General features: G+C 46.4%; 1 protein-coding gene across 1 annotated transcript in view; it reads right to left on the bottom strand.

The window, feature by feature from the left end:
• Positions 1-280: 280 nt before the first annotated feature.
• The window catches only part of KLHL1 (kelch like family member 1), a 1,646,193-nt gene continuing 1,621,277 nt past the window's right edge, over positions 281-25,196 (bottom strand). The window contains exons 10-11 of the mRNA XM_086934899.1: positions 20,560-20,731; positions 281-864 (exon numbers count right to left, since the gene is read on the bottom strand). Of these exons, the coding sequence (XP_086791025.1) occupies positions 805-864; positions 20,560-20,731 (232 nt within the window). The 3' untranslated portion in view covers positions 281-804. The remainder of the gene's footprint in view (positions 865-20,559; positions 20,732-25,196) is intronic.

Raw genomic sequence — 25,196 nt, 5'->3', positions numbered from 1 at the left:
TCATGCACCGACACCGAAAATGGGTGATTGTGTAACATTTAGCACTAGCTAAATTGCCATGCTTGCATATATAACAAAGGTGCCTTTGTTTCTTTATACTTTCCCTTTTCACGTTTTCGGAAAAAAGTAGCTAATGCTCTTGTGCTCGCGCACATTTCAGCAAACTGTGTGCTATCTCCCCAACCGTTTTTCGACAGGGCAACACGATGCAGACGTTTTGATTTCAAGTGACAATCGTAAAGATTTTGTTTCCATTCCATACAGTAAAGAGCAGCGACATATTTAACAGTGTTCGTACACAAGACAAGATGCAAGCAGCGTTTCAAACGTCGTTCACATTAGGATCAGTCTTGATGCTTTCAAGTGTGAATGATTTTTACACTCATGCTAAGTCGTAAAAAAAAATATTTTAAAAGAAGCTTCTTTATCGAAAACAGTTCCATCCTTTCAGTTTACAGATTTCCTCGGTGTGGCATTGTAGGTAATCGCGTGCTTGAATCAATAAGGCTTCTCTTTCCTTCACTTCCGAAAGGTTCCCTTTGATAACTTGAATGACTCGGTTTACGGCATGAAGGTCAGAGCATCTGACATTAAGCAATGTTCGCGCCCTGCCTTTGATTTGGCTTTGAAAAGTTCCCAGTGAATGCATATTGCGCCTGTTGCACAGCATCAAACTTCTCCAAAATGTCTAATCGCCGTGTACACTCCGCGGAACAAACATAACCTTTGCCTTTCCACATTGCGGTATATATTTAAAAAGTGTGCAGATAATAAAGTCTCAAATGTTCTCTGATCTGCAAAGAATCATGGCTTCCTCACTACCACAAGACAAGCGCCAGCTCTTCCGATGTTTAAGGATGCCTTCTGTGGAGAAAGGAGACAAAATAAAATCATGAGAAACACGTTCACATAAAAGCAGAATATCTATGGGATAGAGTGCCCCCTAGCGTACATTATAAAGCCATTGCAAGTCACCGAGAAGTCCCATGAAAATATAGAGGAACAAGGCTGAGTTCCTTTTTAAGGTTATGGAACTTCTTAGAATGTATGGCAAGGGGTATGTTTTCCTTATTTCCATAGTGACACAATCATCTTTCCCACAAACCACTTAAACTCTTAGGGCCTGATTACAATGGCGGTAACATGGATGCTTGGGGGCACCACATTTGCCCCACTGGGCACAGAGCAGAAGCCCACGGGGATGATGGCCCTGCTGGGGGCCTCAAAGTCCCTTTCTGGCTGCCTTTTCGTGGTGGTCAACACGCCATGAAAAGGAAGTTGGAAAGCGCCATCTCATAATGCCTATGATAGGTCCTCCACAGGCAACGACCCCATTGTAGGGATTAGGGTCAAACAAATGCTTCGACGAGCTCCACGATACATAAGACAACATAGAATAAAGGGTAATATTCATTCCGGCTGGCTGGTAGGTTCATATCCCAACCACTTCTTTCAAAATGCTATGCTGGACGCAATGCAAGAATCACACACATTGCAATGAACAAACAATAGTGCACTGTGTTACAATACAATAATGTGATGAGCAAGGAGAAGTAATACAATGCGTAATGATACACTCCGGAACGTTGCAATGGGAGAAATAATGCAATGCGTACTGCTACATTCATGTACTGTGCAATGAAGGAATAATGCAATGCGTCACACCCCAATCACATACTTTGCAATAAAGAAATAATGCGATGCGGGCCACTACAATCATGTACTTTGCAATTAAGGAATAATGCAATGCAATGCGTAACTACAATCATGTACTTTGCAATGAAGAAATAATGCAATGCAGGCTGCTACACTCCTGTACTTGGCAAGGGAGAAATAATTCAATGCGTAGCGCTACAATCCTGTACTTCGTTATGCAATAATAATGTCAAGTGTCATAAGACAGTCCGGCAGTTCGTTAGCAGCAATATTGGCAATGTGTATTACGACAATCAGCCTCTTCGATAACAGTTGCCGCCCACATGGTTCAACGATGACACAGAGTACAGCTTCTTAGTCTGGCCTCTGTACTGCCACTCCTTTCGTCAGTACGGGCCCCACTCTGAGCCGAAGAAAAGGCTCACGTCATCAGATGGACTGAGGGGCCGAGAGAGTGTCCCTCTGAGCCTGCACCTCGCCCAGGTAGTAATCCACATTACCTGGGGTCGAGACCCCACTCTCCTCTCCTCATTCTATGAACTGGGCCTTCCATGCAGAATTCTCTCAACGGGCATCAGCTGCTGGGCCTGGTAGCTCAGCTCCTCTGGGGCTGCCGGTCCGGGCAACGACTGTTAGGATGGTCTCAGGCGGCCGCATGGCACACATGCCCCATGCCCCTGAGATTGCTTTTAATCTGGGTGCACGTTCACCTCTGCACCCTCTGGGTCTCTTCTGGCACGAAGCCACACACACAACGTTGATGGGATTTCACGTCGACTCTGAGTGCGTGCTCACCAGGCACTGCTTTCTGCAGTCTCAGTTGGCACTAAGACGTGCACATCGCGCTGTGAAGACTCACTTTCTTCCGGTGCACATGATGATCAGCCGATCACCTCCACATTCCCAGGTTGCACCAAAGCACGCACACTGCTTCACTGAGACTTACTCCAACTCCGGTGCCCTGATATCCAGGTGCTCTTCACCAACGCCTTCGGCCGCACCATGACACGCTCACTGTGTCCGAGCCTCACTTCTTCTCCAGTGCACTCAATGACCAGGCACTCTTCACCAATGCCTTCAATGCACCCCAACATGCACCCTGCGTGTCTGAGACTCACTCCACTTCCGATGCACATACAGACGAGGCGCTCCTCACCAGCGCCTGTGGTGCATCACGACACGCACCCTGCGTGTACGAGTCTCACTTCAGCTTCGGTGCACACGCTGACCAGGCACTCTTCACTAATGCCTGCGGTGCACCACAACACGCACCCAGTGTGTCCGAGACTCACTTCACCTGTGATGCCCAAGTCGGCCAGGCGCTCTTCACCCGTGCCTCCTGTTCACCACAATACGCACCCAGTGCATCCAAGTCTAACTCCTCCTTTGTATGTCCAAGATCACAGGGCACACCTTCTGAGGATCTCAAGCTGCCACAACACGCGCCCACCGCCTCACTTGAAACTTCTCTGGAAACTTTCATGTTCCTGTGTTTCCAAACAGGGAGCCAGCTCACCTCGGGTCCTTTGGGTTACAAGACACAGCACAAAGCCCAATCTTCGTCAAGAAGGAGGATCCAGCACCCCCAAGCACAGTCAAAACAGCCTCTTCTTTGGTTAGAACTGCAAACTGCAGACCAGCACCAGATCACAAAGCAAGGGTTGGTCTTTCCCCAGCAGTCTCTTCAGTTGCTCATTCCTTAGCAGAGATTCCTCCTGACCACGAAATGGGTCCAAGCCTTTTCAGTTTCAATCCATGTAAGCCAGGTGCCATCTCAACCCCTCCCTTGGGTCAAGCCCTCCCCCAGCTCCTCTCCCCTCTCAGATCCAGACAGTCAATCCACATTTAGCAGAGACACACCGAAATGCCTAAAGCACAAAACTCAGACACTTTCTAAAAGAGTGGTTTCTGAACACACCGTGACAAAACTACTTTCATAGAAAGATGTGTTATGACACTGTGAGTTCACACATACTAAACATCACCTCTCCATTATAAACTTGCAGGAAACTAGGCTACCAAATGCACAATACCCAGCCTCCCCCATTCTGTCCTATGGGCAGAATAGCCTTTCACCAGTAAAAATGAAATGGAGTGTTTTTCACTGTCGGGATATAGCACACACCTCAGTATATGTCCTGCCTTTAGCTAACACTCCACACTGCCCAGCGGTTACCCGAGACATACCACAAGGGTGCTCAATGTGTATGCAAAAGGGAAAGTAAGGCCTGATAAGTGATTGCACGTGTCGGGAGAGCATGCTAAGTTAGCAAACAGCGCGCAGGCCCTACAATGCAGGCATGAGTTCCCTTCTCTGCGTGCCTTTGCATTACTAGCCCTGGCACACACAGTGCACATCACAAGGGACTTTACTAGTAAGACAAACATAACAATCATGGCCAACCAATTACCATCACATTTTACACAGGAAATACTTGTACTTTGACACTGAACAGCAGTGGCAAATTATCCAAGCATCTAAATTGCAACTTTACATTAGGAAAACGGTCTGGGGGAAAGCAAAAATTTAGGGAACTTTAGCCAAAAAGGCCAAGTCCTACAAGGCGGTTTCAGATAGAGGCAAAAAATCCATGACCAGATATCGGACGGCGAATGCAGAGAATGTGGTATTACCTGCAAGTTCACCACCGTATATCTTCCCCAGACTAATGTCTGGTGGAGAGATTCAATAAGACTGATGGGCACCTGCAAGGAGATCGGATGTTCTCATTCCATGCCTACTGTTTGCCTACAGGGAGGTCCCATAAAAAGTGGTTGGCTTTAACCCCTATGAGTTCTTTTTTGGGAATCCTGCCAGTGGGCCATTGTGCCTGGTGAGAGAGTTTTCGGAAGGAGCCTGTCACGGAAGCCATGGACAATGTGTTGGATTTTGTACCAGTCCTGCACTCACACATGGTTGTGTACATGTACAAAGCAAGCAGGAAACTGGAGGTCAGCCAGGAGCTCATGAAGCACTGGTATGATCAAAAGGCTGTGATGCCTAAATATAATAAAAGGCAATTTGGTGAGGGTGCTAGAGTTTGTAGCTCTAAGGGCCTTCCAGGACAAGTGGACTGGGCCCTATTCAATCCTAGGGAAGAAGGGTGGGGTTACCTATCTGATAGACCTGAATAACCTCAGGAATCCTCATACGGTCCAGCATTTCAATAGATTGAAACCCCACCATGGCAGGGCAGACATGACCAAGCTGATGGTCACAATAAGGGAGGAGAGGAGGATACTCAGCCAGTGTCCGACCTCCACTCCAACCATGTGCAAGATGGGTCAGTGGAGGGAGTTGTACTCTCTCCCAAGTTAACAGACCAGCAGCACACAGACTGCAAGCAGGTACTGGAGCAGGCTGTTGATCAGTTTTCTTTGACCCAAGGTATCACCACTTGGTGTGCCCACGACATTGACACTGGTGACAGCCTACCTGTAAAAAATAAACTGTATAAGTTGTCATACCATGTCAAGGCTGAGGTACCTATTACGCTGGAATTGGGGTAATTGAGACCCCTGACAGTCCATGGGCCAGACCAGTGGTGCTGGTGTCCAAACCTATTGACTAGTGGGGAAAGAAAGAGTTACGTTTCTGTGTGGAATACAGGGGACTGAATGCAATCAGTAGCACCAATGCTCATCATACAGCTAGAGCTGATGAGCTCACTGACAGCTTAGGGGCTGCTAAGACCTGAGTACATTTGATTTAGCCATAGGCTACTAGCCGAGTGCTCTCACTGAAGAAGCCTAAGAGAAGCCAGCATTCTCCACACCAGTGGGACATTACCAAATCAAAATAATGCATTTTGGCCGAAAGAATGCCCCTGCCACCTTTCAAAGGTTGGTGCCCAGGGTCCTGTCTGGGTTGAAGCAGTTCAGTGCAGCTTATCTGGTTGATGTGGCTGTATGCGGTTCCACCTGGGATGATCACTTGTCCCACCTGAAGGCAATGCCTTAGGGCCCTGCAGGAGGCAGGTCTGACTATTAAGGCCAGTAAGTGCCAAATAGGACTGAGTTCAGGGGAGTACCTGGGCCACCGTGTAGGTGTAGGCTATGTACAACCTCTCCAGCCCAAGATATAGACTATTGTTGACTGGGAAGCTCCCAGACATAGGTTAGAACATTCCTTGGACTGACTGGGTATTATAGACAGTTTGTTAAAAACTTTGGGACCATTGTGACTCCCCTGACAGACCTCACCCCCAAGAAAGTCATTTGGGCACTAGAGTGTCAGAAGGCCGTTGACACTATGAAAGAGGCTTTATGTTCAGTGCCAGAAATGCTTGCCCCTGACACCACAAAGGAATTTGTGGTTCAGACAGATGCTTCATAACAAGAGAATGGGGCAGTGTTGGCAAAAGTAAATGAAAACGGCCTTCATCAGCCAGTTGCCTTCATCATAAGGAAAATTCTCAACAGAGAACAAACATGGAGTGTGTTAGAAGTTAGCCTGGTACATGCTGTCCACTAATTCAGGTGGGCACCTTGTACCAGTCCTAACAACACTTATGGTGATTTAAGAGGTCAAGGATAACATTAGAAAGCTATTGAAGTGGTAGCTGTGGAGAGCAGCCTTCAGGCTTAGTCTTGAAGGAAAGTTAAGCAGTTTGTTTTACCAGAATGCAACCTTATAGTATTTGTGAGAAGTTGGCCTGGTATATAATGCTCACTAATTCTTAGTGATCACTTTGTACCATGCCAAGCAACCCTTATGATGATGGTTCTAATTCAACCTTGTAGTCGTAGGCTAAACTCTGAAAGGCATGTGAAGCCAGCTGTAATACCATACACAACCCCCTTGAATACCAAATGAAAGGGACACCACACAGATATATATTGAAAATATATATTGATTTATTAACTATAAGATCCCCTGGACTCTTTATGAGCACAGAAGCACAAGCGTTAAATCACAAGACAGTTTAAAATACACAAAAGTTGCACAATATGGATGAGCCCTAGGGGCCACCTAAACCATATACTAAGAAAGTGGTATAAGAGATACCAATAGGAAAGGGAACAGGCCTAGGGCCTTGGGAATCGCTGGAGCTATTCGAGACTAGCAGTGATTAAGTCGGGAAAGGCCCGCGGGACTCGGGTGCAGTGTTCAAAGTGCACGCACTTTCCAATGTAAAGTCAATGGTGCGTAAAAGTTACACAAAGTTAGTTTAAGGGCACTTCCGCTGAACCTAGAGGAACAAAACTTAAGACACAGACCCTAGAGGTGTGTAACAGTGTAGGGACACCGGCATTGCAATGTTACCTCACCCACAGGAAGTGGGTGCACAGGGTCGAAGTGGCGTCGGATTTTGACACGTAGGTTCTTGGCGCTTGAAGCTGAAGATGCTGCAGGCGATGTGAAGGAGAAGTGTCCGGTGGATCCAAGGGTGGATCTAAAGTGGTGAAGACCTGAAAGCAGAGGGGACAATGTTCAAAGTCACTGACCAGTGACCACCGTGGAACCAGATTGGAACCAGGCAAAGTCGGGTGCAAACAGGTGATGAGGTGTTGCTTCTCTCTGCAGCCACGTGGACACGAAGAAGTCAAGGACGTCCAGGAGTCGATCACGAGCTGTCCCTCAAAAGCTCTAGCTGATGGCGGTGTCGGCAACTCGATTGAAGCAAACAAGCCTTGGCTAATGCAAGCCACGGGGAAAGTGAAAAAGGCTTATTACTCGGAACAGCAAGGTCAGAGCGGGTACTCCTTTCTACAGGAGCGAGGGCAAGTCTGGACCAACCAGGCCCATAGTGTAAATTGTAGGTTTTGTTGCCAAGATGGCCGCTGATCACGTGACAAGCGGCCGGGATGGCGAGTCAAGTGGCACAAAGCAAAAGGGCCCCACGCAGATCGTGGGGATGCTGGAGGGCTGATCTTTGGTGCAAATGCTGCTCGGTTGTGGGGCTTCCTAAACCCCAAAGCACAGAGTCGAGGGTGCCTCGGGTGCTGCGCAGTCAGCGTCTCGGGGGTCTTTCAAGATGTCCGCTCCCACGTCTCTCGGTGCCTCTACGGGTCCCTTCTTTGCAGGGACTGTGGATCGGGCTAGGAGAAGTCTGGGAAGCTGGGTCTTATCAGGCTCTGCACTCGGGCTCCGGCGGGAGGTGGCGGCAAAGCAGACGTTGAGGTGCTGGGTGATGCCTGTGTTCACAGGGTGGCCCCTCCTAGGCCACAAGGGAGATTCTCTTCAGTCTTCTGAGCAGCAGAATGTCGAAGTCCAGTCTTCTTCTTCGTGTAAAGTTGATTCAGGATGATCTGCTGTGCAATGGCGCTGCTCCCACTCTTATTCCAATTCTGAGGGGTGGATCACCTACTAGGTCCCTCCTCTGGGAGGAACCAGGAAGGGGGGCGGTTACACCCCCTTTCCTTTGTCCAGGTCACACTGGAGCTGGGGCTGGTGTGCCCCAGAACCGGTTTGACCGGATTATGCAAGGGGAAGCCTTGTGCTCCCCAGGCACTGTCTCAATCTATTCAGCCCTGTCCTACCCAATACACAAAACCCTGTCTGGGGAGGTGCTCGCACCTCCCAAGGCAGGAAACCCTTTGTCCAGGCTTCCCTCACTGGAAGGACTCCCAGCAGCAGGGGGCCAGACTTGTGTCTGTGGTGGCAGCATCCATTTTGTGATGCTGAGGCTCTGGTTAACTTTAACCGGGGTTAAGGCTACACACATGTCGTGTCCCTCTAGAAGGGTGGAATGCTATCCCCGTCGACAGAACTGTCGAGGGGATAGTATTCCAATTTGTATGACACCTTACTCGACATGTTTTGATAAAGCCAAACCAAAGATAGCAAATAACCGCGAGGATTATAATGCACTTAAGAGTATATGGTATGGCAATATCCCGGAACAGCTTAGGGAGTGGTTCCCGACAGCTGCAGACAGGCTCAGCTCATGCTAGAGCACCCTCTCACATATTTCCAAGCACTCTGCCTCCAGGATGGATGAGGCCTTCCATAGGAGTGGCTGATAGGAACATAGGTGTCCAGTTTAGGGTTAGATATAGGGATACTATACCTAAGTAAGAGGTGGTTACACCAACTTACCCCAGCTGAGTAATCAGCCAGTTGTGTCAAATATGGAGGCCAGGCCAGGGGTGGCACAATACATGCTGCAGCCCCTGGTAGGCCTTGGAAACACCTATGCCCTGGGTACCTATGGTACACTGTTACAGGGGCCTATAAGGTGAACCAGTTCCAATTGTCTATGCACCTAAGGTACATGGAGTCCATTTTAAGGAGAGAGCAATCAGCCTGGGGCCCTGAATAGCAGGATCCCAGGCCAACTATGTCAAAAACCAGCTAAACACCAGGCAAAAAGTTTGGGGGTAACCATAGTCAGATATCCACCTTCCTACATAACCCCCACCCCCAAACGAAAGGAGATAAGGCTATCCTTGACCAGGTAAGCCTATATTGCCTAAGTGGCCATATAAGGAAGTACTAGCTCTGGCTTGGTAACCCCCTGTCACATGGTCCACTAAGCAATCCCTCACCCTAAGGGTATCTGAGGGTCTCCACCATAGGGAATCTCTACCTGTGGTGTGTCTTTGCAAAGTCAAAGGCTGGTGTTGAGATGGAGTACTGAAGTGAGTTTCCTCTGTAGGGCTCAGCTTCCTCCAATCACTCTCCACCATGTGTGCCTTTCTTTCTTTGACTGAGTTGCACTGTGCTCTCAGGGTCAACCTCTGGCTACCTAAAGCTGGAGGCTGGGTCCCTCTGTTTGGCTTACTGGAAGGACAGTTCAGGTTTGGGCCCTGAGGGTCCCAGGTTTGGCTGTGCCCAACAATATCCATCTGGGGGAGGTCCCTAACTACTTTTAAGGGGGATCCCTCAGGAGTTTGTAAAGTTTTCACCTCACTAGGGCTACTAGTTTCGGTGCCCCTAATCTGTTGATGGGGGTGCTTTATTTGACGGGGGGCCCTTTGGGGCTCACTGTCCCTCTTGTCCTCTGCAGCCCTGGGCTGAGTAAGGCAAGGTAGAGAGGGGCAGGTTACCTGCTCCAGACTGGGTCCCACCTGAGAAGGGTCCACTGCCATCAGAGGCTCTGTTAGGCCAGGCCTAACAACCTCTGGGACAGTTCCTTCATCAGGGGTAGGATCAGTTCCCTGAGGAGGCTGATCCTTTCCTAAAGTCTGGTGAGGGGGAGATTTCTCTTCCTCCTCCATGCTCTCAGTTTGGGTGGAGTGATCCATCATTTCAGGCTTCACTACCCATGTATCTGTTTGAGTTTGGGCTGTGGCCATCACAGCCCCTCCAACCTTTTCAGGAGGAGACTCAGTTTGGGTATGGGCTGTTACCATCAAAGCCCTGCTACTCTTTTCAGGAGGGAAGTTAGCTAAAGATGGGGCTGAGGTTTGCTCAGCCCTCCCAACCTTTTCAGGAAGGACATCTTGGATTGGGGCTGTAGCCATCACAGTCCCACTAACCTTTCCATGGAGATTTACGATTCTAGAATGGGTTTGCTGTTCAACCTCAGCCCAGGCTGAGATTTCCAAATCATTACCCAGTAGGCAATCTACAGGCAAGTTTGCTGACACTGCCACTCTCTTTGGGCCAGTGACACCTCCCCAGCTAAGATTGACTACTGCCATGGGATGATTGGTTTCTATGCCATCAATGTTTGTCACCTGATATTTGGCATCAGGTAAAAGTTGCCTTGAGGGGACTAGACATTCAGCCACCATGGTGATGCTAGCCCCTGTGTCTCTGTAGGCCTCAACTTTCAAACCATTGATGAGGGGCTCCTGTCTATACTTTCTCAAAGTGTTTGGGCAAGCAGTGAAATTGGCAAACCCCATGCCAGTCTCATAGACAAGAGTATCTGAGTTAGGGGACCTGGATAGGCCAGAGTCCACCTGTCCCGCAAAAGTAAACCCACCCAAATTCTTGGGGGTGCTCCCACCACCTGGGGGACCACTGCTAACAGTGACAGGAGGTGTTGGAGCCTTACCTGGAGGTATATTCTCTTTATTGCCATTCTTGGGACAACAGCTATCTGTTTTGTAATGCCCAACCTGTTTACAGGTATGACAATAAGGCTTTTTCTGGGTTGTAGAAGTGTCTTGGGACCCACCCCCATTCTTGGAGTTTTGGGGCCCTGGGGAAGTCTTTTCCTTACTTTTATCCCCACCCTTCTGTTGAGGCTTGGTAGTCTCTTTCTTTTGGTCACCACCCTGGTTCTTAGGCCTGATCCTGGTTCTGACCCATTTGTCTGCCCTCCTACCCAATTCTTGTGGGGAGGTCAGATCAGAGTCAACCAGGTGCTGATGTAGAAGCTGATTTTGACAATTACTTAAGATGTGCTCTCTCATAATTAAATTATACAATCCTGTATAGTCAGTAACCTTACTTCCCAGCAACCAGCCCTCCAGAGCCTTAGTGGCACATTCAACAAATTCAGACCAGTCCTGAGTCTGTGTCTTCTGGGTATCTCTGAACATTAACCTGTACTGTTCAGTGGTTAAGCCCAACCCATCAATCAGAGCACTCTTCAGGACCAGGTAGTTTCTAGAATCCCCATCACTAACTGTGAGGAGTCTGTCTCGGCCTCTACCTTCAAAGGAGAGCCACAAGATTGCTGCCCACTGCTCCTGAGGGATCTGCTGTACCATGCAGGCTCTCTCAAGTGCAGTCATCCATTTGTGGATATCATCCCCAGCTTTGTAGGGGGGCACAATCTTACTCAGGTTTCTTGTATCAAAGGACCTGTCTTTATCCTTCTGGATAGTGCTGCCACCAGTGGATCCTAATCCACTCTCTCTAGGCTGTCTTGCTCTAGCAAGTTTCTCTTGGGCCAGGGTAACCTCTAACTCTTGTCTCTGGATCCTCAATTCAGCCTCTCTCATTTTGGCCTCATGTTCCCTTCTCTGAGGGCTAGTCATCTCCCTTCTGGAGTGACCATGAGAACCTCTAGAAGCATGGGAGGTGTTAGAGTAACCTGAGTGAGTCCTTCACCTCCTAGGCTTCTGGTTAAGTCCACCTGGGGGTCTGAATGGGTTGTTACCTGATTCAGTCCCAAATAGGCTTAAGTTAGCCTGGTTCAGTCTACTGACCAGCACCTGACTATTTCTGTCATCATCTGACTCACTGCTCCCCCCTTCTGTCTCTTCTTCCTCTTCCTCTTATTCTACCTGAGGAGTTCCAGTGATGGGGGCTTCCTCATCTACCAGGATGATAGGGCCAGGGGTGTCTACAGTGTCATCCTCTGAAGGATGGCCTCCTTCAGCATTCCCTGTGGGGTCTGCCTTAGAGGTCTTTAGAGTCTCAGACTGATCCAAGAGCTCTCTTAGGTGGTCTGTGGTGGGGGAAGGCCCTGTCCTCAGACCCCTTAAGACACAAAGCTGTCTTAATTCCTTAAAGGAAAAAATAGCAAATTTGGATGGTGCCCTTGGAGGGTCACTCTCAACAGGGATGTTCCCAGTGGAACCCTCTGCTCCAGACATTGCTCTAGAGTGGGTGTATGTGTTGCAATCTACCTACACTGGTGTTTACCTACTAAACCTATCTAGTAGTTGTAGCTAGGGTGTGCTACTCCCTTTTCTCTACAACAACTAAGTTCAGTAGAACTTAAGTATACTAGTCTTGTTTTATATGTACCTAGCAGGTAATTGTATGATCTTTCAAATGATAATCTCAAAGATTGTAATGGTAAAACAACAGCAAGCTCAGATCCCAATCCGCTGCTCACCAATGTGAGAAGTTGGCCTGGTATATAATGCTCACTAATTCTTAGTGATCACTTTGTACCATGCCAAGCAACCCTTATGATGATGGTTGTAATTCAACCTTGTAGACCAGTTATCCTAGTGGTAACGTGGACAAAGCAGTCGTAGGCTAAACTCTGAAAGGCATGTGAAGCCAGCTGTAATACCATACACAACCCCCTTGAATACCAAATGAAAGGGACACCACACAGATATATATTGAAAATATATATTGATTTATTAACTATAAGATCCCCTGGGCTCTTTATGAGCACAGAAGCACAAGCGTTAAATCACAAGACAGTTTAAAATACACAAAAGTTGCACAATATGGATGAGCCCTAGGGGCCACCTAAACCATATACTAAGAAAGTGGTATAAGAGATACCAATAGGAAAGGGAACAGGCCTAGGGCCTTGGGAATCGCTGGAGCTATTCGAGACTAGCAGTGATTAAGTCAGGAAAGGCCCGCGGGACTCGGGTGCAGTGTTCAAAGTGCACGCACTTTCCAATGTAAAGTCTATGGTGCGTAAAAGTTACACAAAGTTAGTTTAAGGGCACTTCCGCTGAACCTAGAGGAACAAAACTTAAGACACAGACCCTAGAGGTGTGTACCAGTGTAGGGACACCGGCGTTGCAATGTTACCTCACCCACAGGAAGTGGGTGCACAGGGTCGAAGTGGCGTCGGGTTTTGACACGTAGGTTCTTGGCGCTTGAAGCTGAAGATGCTGCAGGCGATGTGAAGGAAAAGTGTCCGGTGGATCCAAGGGTGGATCTGAAGTGGTGAAGACCTGAAAGCAGAGGGGACAATGTTCAAAGTCACTGACCAGTGACCACCGTGGAACCAGATTGGAACCAGGCAAAGTTGGGTGCAAACAGGTGATGAGGTGTTGCTTCTCTCTGCAGCCACGTGGACACGAAGAGGTCAAGGACGTCCAGGAGTCGATTACGAGCTGTCCTTTTAAGGCTCTAGCTGATGGCGGTGTCGGCAACTCGATTGAAGCAAACAAGCCTTGGCTAATGCAAGCCACAGGGAAAGTGAAAAAGGCTTATTACTCGGACCAGCAAGGTCAGAGCGGGTACTCCTTTCTACAGGAGCAAGGGCAGGTCTTAAGCAACCAGACCCACAGTGTGAATTGTAGGTTTCGTCGCCAAGATGGCCGCTGATCACGTGACAAGCGGCCGGGATAGCGAGTCAAGTGGCACAAAGCAAAAGGGCCCCACGCAGATCGTGGAGATGCTGGAGGGCTGATCTTTGGTGCAAATGCTGCTCGGTTGTAGGGCTTTCTAAACCCCAAAGCACAAAGTCGAGGGTGCCTCGGGTGCTGCGCAGTCAGCGTCTCAGGGGTCTTTCAAGATGTCCGCTCCCACGTCTATCGGTGCCTCCACGGGTCCCTTCTTTGCAGGGACTGTGGATCGGGCTAGGAGAAATCTGGGAAGCTGGGTCTTATTAGGCTTTGCACTCGGGCTCCGGCGGGAGGCGGCGGCAAAGCAGACGTCGAGGTGCTGGGTGATGCCTGTGTTCACAGGGTGGCCCCTCCTAGGCCACAAGGGAGATTCTCTTCAGTCTTCTGAGCAGCAGAATGTCGAAGTCCAGTCTTCTTCTTCGTGTAAAGTTGATTCAGGATGATCTGCTGTGCAATGGCACTGCTCCCACTCTTATTCCCAATCTGAGGGGTGGATCACCTACTAGGTCCCTCCTCTGGGAGGAACCAGGAAGGGGGGCGGTTACACCCCCTTTCCTTTGTCCAGATCACACTGGAGCTGGGGCTGGTGTGCCCCAGAACCGGTTTGACCGGATTATGCAAGGGGAAGCCTTGTGCTCCCCAGGCACTGTCTCAATCTATTCAGCCCTGTCCTACCCAATACACAAAACCCTGTGTGGGGAGGTGCTCGCACCTCCCAAGGCAGGAAACCCTTTGTCCAGGCTTCCCTCGCTGGAAGGACTCCCAGCAGCAGGGGGCCAGACTTGTGTCTGTGGTGGCAGCATCCATTTTGTGATGCTGAGGCTCTGGTTAACTTTAACCGGGGTTAAGGCTACACACATGTCGTGTCCCTCTAGAAGGGTGGAATGCTATCCCCGTCGACAGAACTGTCGAGGGGATAGTATTCCAATTCGTATGACACCTTACTCGACATGTTTTGATAAAGCCAAACCAAAGATAGCAAATAACCGCGAGGATTATAATGCACTTAAGAGTATATGGTATGGCAATATCCCGGAACAGCTTAGGGAGTGGTTCCCGACAGCTGCAGACAGGCTCAGCTCATGCTAGAGCACCATCTCACATATTTCCAAGCACTCTGCCTCCAGGATGGATGAGGCCTTCCATAGGAGTGGCTGATAGGAACATAGGTGTCCAGTTTAGGGTTAGATATAGGGATACTATACCTAAGTAAGAGGTGGTTACACCAACTTACCCCAGCTGAGTAATCAGCCAGTTGTGTCAAATATGGAGGCCAGGCCAGGGGTGGCACAATACATGCTGCAGCCCCTGGTAGGCCTTGGAAACACCTATGCCCTGGGTACCTATGGTACACTGGTACAGGGGCCTATAAGGTGAACCAGTTCCAATTGTCTATGCACCTAAGGTACATGGAGTCCATTTTAAGGAGAGAGCAATCAGCCTGGGGCCCTGAATAGCAGGATCCCAGGCCAACTATGTCAAAAACCAGCTAAACACCAGGCAAAAAGTTTGGGGGTAACCATAGTCAGATATCCACCTTCCTACATATTGGTTAAATGAAATGAGAAACACACGGTTGTGATAAAAATATGTATTTATTGATATACCACTCTCTAGTACGACACAGTATCTTCTACATAAAGATACTCACAAAGCACACAATACTGTAGCACAGAAGCAATAGTGAATAGCAGTAAAACACAGTGGGCTCCATGGGGAGACCAAACCATATACTAAAATAGTGTTATAATAACAACAACTCAAGTCAAAACAGTATCTAGAGGACGTAGAATCGCTGGGACCCCATGGAATCACCAAAGGTGAGTAAGTAAGGATCCCACGGAGGACAGATGCAGTGTGGGAACACAGCTGCATGCTCCGTACAATTTTATGGGTAGGTCGCAGTTGAAGTTGTAGAATTTAAAACCCTTCCTAGTGGACTTTGAAGGAACCCCGGGGAACTTGGAAGGTTGGAGAGCCACCACACCCGTGCATAGGTTTGAAGTGGCGTCGGAAACCGCTGTTGAGAACCCACTGGAGGACTTCGAAGATGAGCCACTGCTTGAAGGAAGAAAAGTGTCAGTTGGAATCCAAAGGTCGATTCTTGTTGAAGAGTACTTGAAAGCAGAGAGGAAAATTTCTGGGTCACTCAGGAGTGACCGTGGGCTTGGTAGACTAATTCCCACCGATGTCAGTGCTTCAAGTGTGTTGATGGAGTTCTTGACTCTGCAGTTACAGGGACCAGGAGACATCGAGGACAACCAGGAGCCAGATACATTCTGTCCCACAAAGGATGTCAAGCGCTGAGGGGGCATTGTCCGGCGGGAGCACCAACAAGCCTTGGCAACGGCAATCCGCGCAGAAGGACAAAGAAGCTTACGTGCTGGACCAGCAAGGTCCAGGACACTCCGAAAACACAGGGGAGTCAGGGACAATCTGGAGAAACCAGAAGTGCCCAAGTAAAGCAGTGTTGACCCTCAAGAGGAACCACAGGCTGGAAGCACAGGAGTGCCAAGGGGACCTTGATAAGAATTACAAAGCAACAGCCCACAGAGCACTCAGTGTGAGGAGGCTGAAGTTCTTTGGTGGAAATGGTGCCAGAGGTTGGGGCTACTTGGAGCCCAGTGCACTTGTTTTGGGAACACCAACAAGCATTTGCACTTGCAAAAGTATGCAGTGCACAGGGGTACAGATATTGCAGCCCCCACAAGGGATTCGGACCTCAAAATTGGTGAAAGGGCATCTCGGACCTTGGAAGACTTGGAAACATACCTCCCGTGTTACTGGGGCCTTTGGAGTATGTAGGAGCTCAGGAGTAGTAGACAGGTATGTTGTGATTTGTGCCTCGGGTTGCAGGGGTGTCACTCCTTCACTCCAAGGGAGATATCCATGGCTGTCCTTGAATCTCAACAGGTCCTGCACAGAGCCTGTATGGAGTACAAGCACAGACAATGCTTCAGACTTAGAGGGAGATGAAGTGGGGTCCAAACAAAGTCCAGTGAAGTCCATAGTGTCGGGACGGTCGAAGTTCAATGGTTTCCTGTTCAGAATCTTGTCCACATCAAATCTAGAGTCTTACAGCCAGGTAAGCCTTTTGTACCCACTAGAGAAGGTTGACAGATTCCGAGGACCCTCCCTGGGGAGGGTCTGGACACTAGGGAGGTTACCTCCATGTCCTTTGCCCAGTGTCCGGTCCAGGGAAGACATGAATTGGCAGTTCGGGCTGAACTGTTCCCATGAGGCACAGGGTCAGACTGATTTGCATATGGCTATCTCTGAACTGGGGTGGGGGAGTGAGCTAAAGAATGGTGATGGATGAAACCCAGATCAGTTGACTGGGGGTGAGTGTTTCATTTGCTCAAATGCTCCGTCCATCATCTTCATTGGTTTCGCTCAGTTTCACGTCCGAGCAGGAGCCAATAGCTCCCTGGACTGGTTTGTAATAGACTATGCACAGGGACACCAAATGTGCCCCTCATGCAGACTTTCAGTCACTGGCAAGCGCACCAACCCAGCCCTTATGCACAAAATCCTGTCTGGGAGGTGGTCACACCTCCCTGTGACAGGATGCCTATTATTCCACCATCCTCTGCTCGAGCTTGGCGCAGCAGCAGGAGGGCTGAAATGTGTATCTGGATGACAGCAACCATTTTTTGCTGCCTGGAACTAGAAGGCTGGTACCAGGAAAACCAGGGACCCAATGAAGCTCACTTCTGAGGGGGGAATCATACCTCCCACATCGGTTACCGGTGTAGGGGTATGAATACACAATGTTTGCCACCAAACACAATAGGGTTACTTTTAGTCATTTTCGAGTTGGTCATCACGCGGTCGCATAATGCCACTCTAAATGTCGTAAATGGCTGCTGCATTAACAACACAGAAGAATGGGCTTCATAGGCTGCAATGGTGTCCTGCTCATGCAGTGGCACCCTCTCACTTAGAACCAAGCACCCTGGCTACAGGATTGTCAAGCCCTGCTATATGGGTGACTTATTGTATTGTATTGTATTGTATTGTATTGTAGGTGTACTTATATAGCGCGGTCCTGTCGCCCCAAGGGCATCCTGGCGCTTGAGATCCGGTCAACAACACTTCCACTGCTCAGACATCCCTAGGAAAGAGGTGCGTTTTTAGGGCTTTCCTAAACAAGAAGTAGTCCCTTTGACTTCTCAAAGGGAGTGGCAGGGAGTTCCAGAGTTTGGCCGCTGCGACACTAAACGAGCGGCCACCCATCCTTACTCTCTGGAACCTCGGAACCACAAGTAATTGTGCCAAAGAAGAGCGAAGGGACCGCGAGGCAGAGTACCAAGCGAACATATTGTGCAGTGGCACTGGGCCCTGTCGATGTACCGCCTTAAACACTAGGCACGCCGCTTTATACAATACACGCAAGTGCACCGGCAACCAGTGTAGATCCCTTAAGGCTAAGGTTAGGGCGAGAGAGAGCCAGCTTAGCGGCCATGTTCTGCACCCGTTGTAACTTCCCCAGCAGATTTTTTGGGGCCTCCAGAAGCAGCGCGTTGCAGTAGTCTAAACGACTCAGTATGGTCCCGCGCACTACTTCCGGCCTGGCCTGCTCAGGGAGAAGGGGCATGACTTTACGCAGCATGCTTAACAGCATCATGCACGTGGAGATGGTCTTATTAACATGCATGTCCAGCTGTAAATTTGGGCCGAAAATCACCCCCAAGTTACGAGCTGACTCCGCGGCCGACACTGTCTCGGGGAAAGTAGATGGCCAGAAGTTCTCCGGAAGTACCCGAGGAATCCGGTCCATGGAGCAGTGGAGCACCTCGGTCTTTGTGCTGTTGAATTGCAAGGAATTGGCCCGAAGCCAATCCGCTGTAGCTGCCATGCAGCGATGGAATGTCTCCAGCGGGACCGCATTATTTCCTTCCAGGGAGAAGACCAGCTGGGTATCATCAGTATAATTGAAAGCCGAGATACCAAAAGATTTTATAAGCTAGACCAGAGGGCGGAGGAAAAGATTATAGGTTTTAATTGTAGTGACCCTTTGATATAGTGAACCTGTATCTTAAGTAAGTGGTGCATGCACCAACTTACACAGGCTGCAATGGCATACCTGTAGTTCAATTTTGCTTGGCCTCTCATTGATGGCATAATACAAGCTTCAGCCGATGGGAGGCCTCTGTTGGCCCTTTGCCCTGAGTACATGGGTATCATATACTTGCGACTGACAAGGGTACTCCAGTATCGAATCTGGAGTGTACCTAAGTACATGAGAAAACAGTTTAGGGAGAAAGCAGATAGACTGGGGTCCTGATTAGCAGGCAACCTTAAGAAGCAGATCCTACTTTCCTACAGAGTGAAACTGAGAGTGAAGTCTTTGCTGTGGTCTGGTCCCTGAAGAAGTTAAGACCATACATGTTTGGCATTCACCTCTGTGCTCAAACTGACCCCAGAACTCTCTAGTGGCTCATGCAGATGAGGGGGGTCAATCTTAAATTGTTGAGGTGGTCCATTTTCCTACAGGGAATCGACTTCACAGTGTAACACAGACCTGGAACTGGCCAGTTCAATGCAGATGGACTTTCCAGGTCTTTTCCGCTTAGCTGATGAGGCTACCATGGTGTAGGTCAGTTGCCATCACCTTTAATCTGGGCGGCTGTGCGAAAAAGTTCTCCTTTTTGTCCTGATCATCCCCATTTTTTGCTTGGTACTCGTAGTAACTGACTCTGACAGCAACCTGGGCTCCTCTGAATAGGTCCAGGGCTAGTGCTCCGGTTGTAAGGATATTCAAATTAGGTGTAATTATAATTGGTACTGACAGCCTAGCTGTAAGTCTCTAGTATACAATTGGGCATGCAGGTTTACAGGCCCAGTAGACTTAATGAACTTACTGTGGTTCCTGCTGCCATTTTCATGTCCGCGCTGCCTTTTAGGCTGCCTTTCCCTTAAATGTATATGCAAACTCAACTTTGGATTTAAAGGTACTTCCAAAGTCTCAAACTACCTTATTTTTACATATGTCACCCCTAAGAATGATCTCCCCTAGGTGCCCCTGGGGTACGGTGCCTAGTGACTATAAGCAGGGACATTATGAGTGGTGTTCATCGGCCACCCTATGCAAAATCGGCCTGCTGGAGGGCACTGCTCGAAGCCGAGAGAAAAATCCTCCACAACATTTTGACTGAGGCCTCCCACTTAGTGTCAAGCATGACCAGAAGTCCCAAAGTGGCTCTATAGGTTTTTAAGCACTAGAAAGTGTTTATTCTTTAAAAACTCATGCCTCCGGTTCCCCACATTGGATTTTCATCAATATGGTGCCTATATGTTCATAAACATATAATCTATCTGTATATATTGAAGTCTGATTTTTATTGTGTGATTTATGGCAATAGAAGGAAAAAAGTCGATGTTTTTGTAATAAATATTGGGTTTCTGAATTGATTTAATCAAACCCCCTTATGGGCACATCTCCGATACACATGACAAGAGCACTTTGTTACCTTCTTTCCATCTCTAAACGAGACCATAACATTCATTTATCTTTTTTGTTAGTTATCACACAGGTAAATAAATCATATTCATTGGTTTTTTTTCACTGATCTTCTGAGCATTATCCTGAGGAGGTCTCACTTATTCATAGAGACCAACACAGTGATGTCTTTCACAAACTGTAGCCAATTTGTTACAGGTGACCTCATATGATCCTCTCTGCCCCAAAGATGCCAAAAGAAAGAATTAGGAAATGGGACTGTAGTGCATTAAAATGTGTATTTATTTATATATTACATTGAGAGGTTTTGTGCGTATTTTACTTTTTGCACCAATGTGGTTTGTGCTTGCATTGTTAGCAATAAACATGTTCTTTCAATTTCCTTTTTCTCTATCGTTTTTAACATGTATTCAGATGACTTGACAAGCAGTTTATCAGATCGCATTAATGTTTATAATAGTTTACTAAAGAAGCATACAAGTACACTAACTTCTAATACACATGACTCCTGGAAGGAGATTTAGAAAAACATAAAATACACAGTCATTTACCGTTGTCCACTCATTTATTTGTGGGTCATATGACTCCATTGTGTTAAGGTATGTTTGTCCATCATATCCTCCAACAGCATATAATCTGTCCCCGAGAAGACAAACACCAACAGCATCACGAGGCATACTTAAAGGTGCCACCATTGTCCAAGTGTCTGTTTTTGGATCATACCTAGAAAAAGGTAAAACATATCACACTGGCTAAATAAGTGAAGTATATATATTTTAAAACATTCAACTAAAGTCTCATTAATTTTAATAAAGTATAAAGAAACAGCATACGATTTTCTGTCACATCAGGGATAAGACCACTCATCAGCTACTCCAAAATTAACTCAAATCTATTCTGTGCTGGTTTTGATTATGAAGATCACAGCAATCAAGCAATGCCAGAGCAACGTAATGCCTCAAATCAAGTCCAGCCTTTATCGACTATTAAACTACAACTTTTTCTATAGGTCCATATTTATCTTACTAATTAGCACTCCACTCATAAAAAACAGTTACTGTTGAAAGATATTTGAAGGAACTATATCTAATGAACACTCATTATTTATACATCATCGTATTACCACACAACTCTCGTCCAATGTATAGTCTTTCCTCACAAATTGCATGAATTGGCATACCTATTCCAAAACATCAGCAAGAAAGGAATAGTAAGGGATAATGATGACATAAAATTGTATACCCTAAGAAGGAAGTCTGATGTAAGATAAATGATGTAAAAACAGAAATGTAGTAGGTCACAAATCAGTATGAGGCAAGCAAATCGGATCTACCATTTGGGTAAAGAACACATGGGTGTATTAAATGTGTAGCCCTGTTAAGTGATGGCCATGCTGACAAGAAAAGACTGTCTTCAATCACTGACAATGATCCATGTATTCTGGTAACTCCTAATGAACAAGCACCAGAGCAATGGCATACATATTCTGGTTCCCTTTCACTGTTCTTACGTTCTCATGATGACCTTCCAGCTGACGAACAGGTGAAAAGTTTCTCAACACTCTTGCAAACAGATTAGATTTGCTCTCATTGTTATTGGACTCATTACTTTGTATCCAGGACTCCTCCCTGAAACCCAGTCCTTTGCTTTGCAAGTATATACACCACTAGTCATGTTTATCGTTTTTCTCACTATGTGATCACTTGGGGACAATGAGTATGCACCAAAAAAAATTCCCCATTAAGCCATGTTGGAAAGCTTCTTGTGACGTTGACAGATTTTTTTATTTGTATATCGACACTTTAGCCTCAACATATGAGCTTTCTAATGCTTGAAGACAGGAGACTGTGGGTCCTATTGGAAAAAAGAGATTTAAAAAAGTGAAGAATATTGTTCTCAAATTAATTACACATTTTGGGATTGGTCATTTCTATAGTCCATATTTTTAAATGTTCTTACTATATTTATGCCACTGCTTCATGCTTGTTAACAAAGACATTAAGGAAGAGGGGTAGAAGGGAAAACATAGGTCACCAAGATGAAGCACGAAGAGAATGGTTTGGAGAATGCTAAAAAAATCCAATTTTATGCAGAAGATCAAGTAGTGACAAGGCATAAGATGTGATACATTCTGACACTACAAATGTTAATATTGACACTATGGCAATGATGCCTGTGAATAACCTTCAACCTATCTCCCTTATCGTGCACAATCAAGATGTCAGCATCTCTAATAACATTTAAAATGAATGCATGAATTACTTTCCTAATGAGTTGCCTGCTCTTAAAAAGAACACACAGTGAATGACATCTTCAAATAAAGCAACTTTCTAGGAGTTTTTATTGTTGGCTTTTGTTAAGAGTAAACAATTCAGCCACTTCTCAGATCAAATTTCAGTACACATCGCAAAAGATGGATGTATGACGTTACAACGCATGCTTTTACCACGCATGCCTTTACCACTCGGTTTTTACAATGCATACCTTTACATCGCATAGTGCTTTGGGGCGCTGGATAGTGAATAGTTTAATTTACTATTCCGACTCCAGTCCCCGTGGATAGTAGGGAAGGTGTTGGATAGTAAATTAAACCTATTCCCTATAATTCCCATAGTAAATTAAACCTATTCCCTATCCTAGAGCGCCCCCCAGCGCAATGCATTGTAATGGTTTGCGTTGTAAAAGTTGCGTCGTAAAGGCACTGCGTGGTAAAAGTTGCGTTGTAAAGGATGTTTTCCTAAAAGATCTGAGTTATTAGCTATGATCTCACATCAGGCAGTATAGAAGGGTGGAACCACAGAATGGTTATGGACCATGGTTCAAGGCAACATTGGACAACAAGAAACCAGAGTATGGCTGAGGACTCAATCAACTTCTAGCCTGTCAGAGGACTTTGCTTCCTTACAAAGAACTGCTGTGTAGTCTTGCACTGTGAACAACATTTCTATGACAACCAGCATTTGATAAAGCAAGTCTGAGACAAGGTTTTTGTATTTATACTGCAATTATTCTAGGTTGTTGATGACGCACTTCAAATGTTTGACAATGGAAATGTTAATGTTTTTTTTTGTTGATTTATCAGCTGCCTTTGACACGGCAAATCATTCCAAATTGATCAATTGCCTCAAAGAGCACACAGGTGTTGATATTTTATATCTTAATGTATTTAAATCTTATCTGATTAAGCACTCTCAATAGCTGTAAAGATACTTCTTAATCAGATCTATTACCTTGACAAAAGGATACAACCAGGTTCCACTCTGGCCCCGACACATTTTAATCTTTACGTAGAACACCTTGGAGTTATCCTTGGGTCATCTGGGAACTTATACTACTCACACCATTGGCTATGCACAGCCTTATAGTAAGTTATTGTCTCCTAATGTTATTTCTCATCCAGACTAAACCCTACCCATTGTTCAAATTTGGATGTCAGACATCAACTATATTAAATTCAAACCAGCAAAATTACTATTAATTTATCCTAAACAATCAAAAATATCTGTGCAAACTATGATTTACGTATGCATCATCGTTGATCAAAATCATGGTATCATTAGAGTGAAAAGTCCTTTATCCATTGCAAAAAAATTACTAACCAACAAACTCTTTTTTTTTGCTAAGGGTGTTTCTTTCCAATGGAGATTACTGTCAATTACTGCACAATTGAATGGTCTGTTGAGTCCACTTTTTGATTACCTTCAGAAAGGGAAACTACTCTAAGAAATCCACAGTGCTGCACAGAATGTATTAAATATTTCTTCTTAGGACTGAGGACAAGCGAAAATAAGCCCATGAGAAATCTGTTTAGGTTGATGGAAGAAGAAGAGAAATTGAAATGATGAGAATGGTAAGCACACAGCTTCTCCTGATAGGGCACGGAGTATAAAGAGACAGGCAGACATTCCTACTCAAAGAGTAAAATCAGGGTCAGAAATAAAAACAAGGTGACAAAGAATGTGATGAGAGATAAGGTACACAAAGCAATGTAACACGTCCATTACTGGGAATTCCATCATTATATAGAATACAACATGGGCTAACTATACAAGAAAAAGTCCTTACGGTATTTTTGATTGAGATCATCTGATAACATCAAGTAGATTGGTTACCATCATATAAAATGTCTTGTATTTAGTTTGACCATGTCCTCATCCTGCATATCATGAGCGTTCATTTGGGAGGATGAAAAAAGTCCATGTTTGACATCTCTTCACAAAGCTGCCTTCTGCAATACAGCTGATGTTATTCAAACCCTGATCTTCAAAAAAGCTTGTGGAATTCCACGTTGGTTGGCCAAAAGTGGGGTGGCAGCAGGCAGCTGTAGTGATACAGGGGCTTAAAAAATGCTGCATGATCATAAGGGTAATGCTTCTTCCACGTTTGCCTCTGCAAAGGCTCAAATAAGCTCTCAACAGCCTTCTCAATACAATTTATTAGTAATCCCCTATTTAAAAGCCCTAGCTTTTTGGGTGTCTTTGAAATAAACAAACAACCATGACATCTTCATAGTCAACACAACTTTTAAAAAGTTTTGGTCCCAGGGTGCTCTCAAAATACCCTGAAAAGGAAGTAAAGGGCCTGCAGGAGTAACATAGCACGCTGGCATTGGCTCTATGATCCCTGCATGAGTACCTCAGTATCTAACGGGCAATAAAAAAAAGTTAAAGTAAGCATCTGATTGGCCACTGAGAGAATCCAGATAAAACATATTTCCCCAGCCTTTAGGTACCGCCTCAAATGATTTTCTTCACCCACATTACCGGAATTATGTTTTAAAGAGGCAGTTTGGTGTAAATATAATCACACTCCATCATGGCCTTGGAGAGATCTGAACACTAAGAAACACCAAACACGCCATATACTGGGCCTAACACAGGTGTAACATTGGAATACATTGACATGATTGTCATCCCATTGATATCTGCAGCAGCAAAACAATGGAGGTCCGAGAAAGAATCAGTAGTGTGGCAGCTTTCCTGACTTCAAGCAGGAGAATGAAATAACTGTATTGGAGGTTATGTGCAATTTGTGCAACCATGTGCTCCATAGGGATAACGCTGACCAATACTCAATGGGAAAGAGTGGGATGTGGAAGCACCTGAAGACTAAGCATCCAACAGCATAGATCACACTAAGTTAGAAAGGAGTGACAGAAAGTCAAGTGTTAGAAAGGAGTGACAGAAAG

Source organism: Lissotriton vulgaris, chromosome 8 (assembly GCF_964263255.1).
Source record: "Lissotriton vulgaris chromosome 8, aLisVul1.2, whole genome shotgun sequence".
Lineage (NCBI taxonomy): Eukaryota > Metazoa > Chordata > Amphibia > Caudata > Salamandridae > Lissotriton > Lissotriton vulgaris.
Note: the sequence above shows the minus strand (reverse complement) of the source record. Positions and strands in the feature narration are given on the sequence as shown.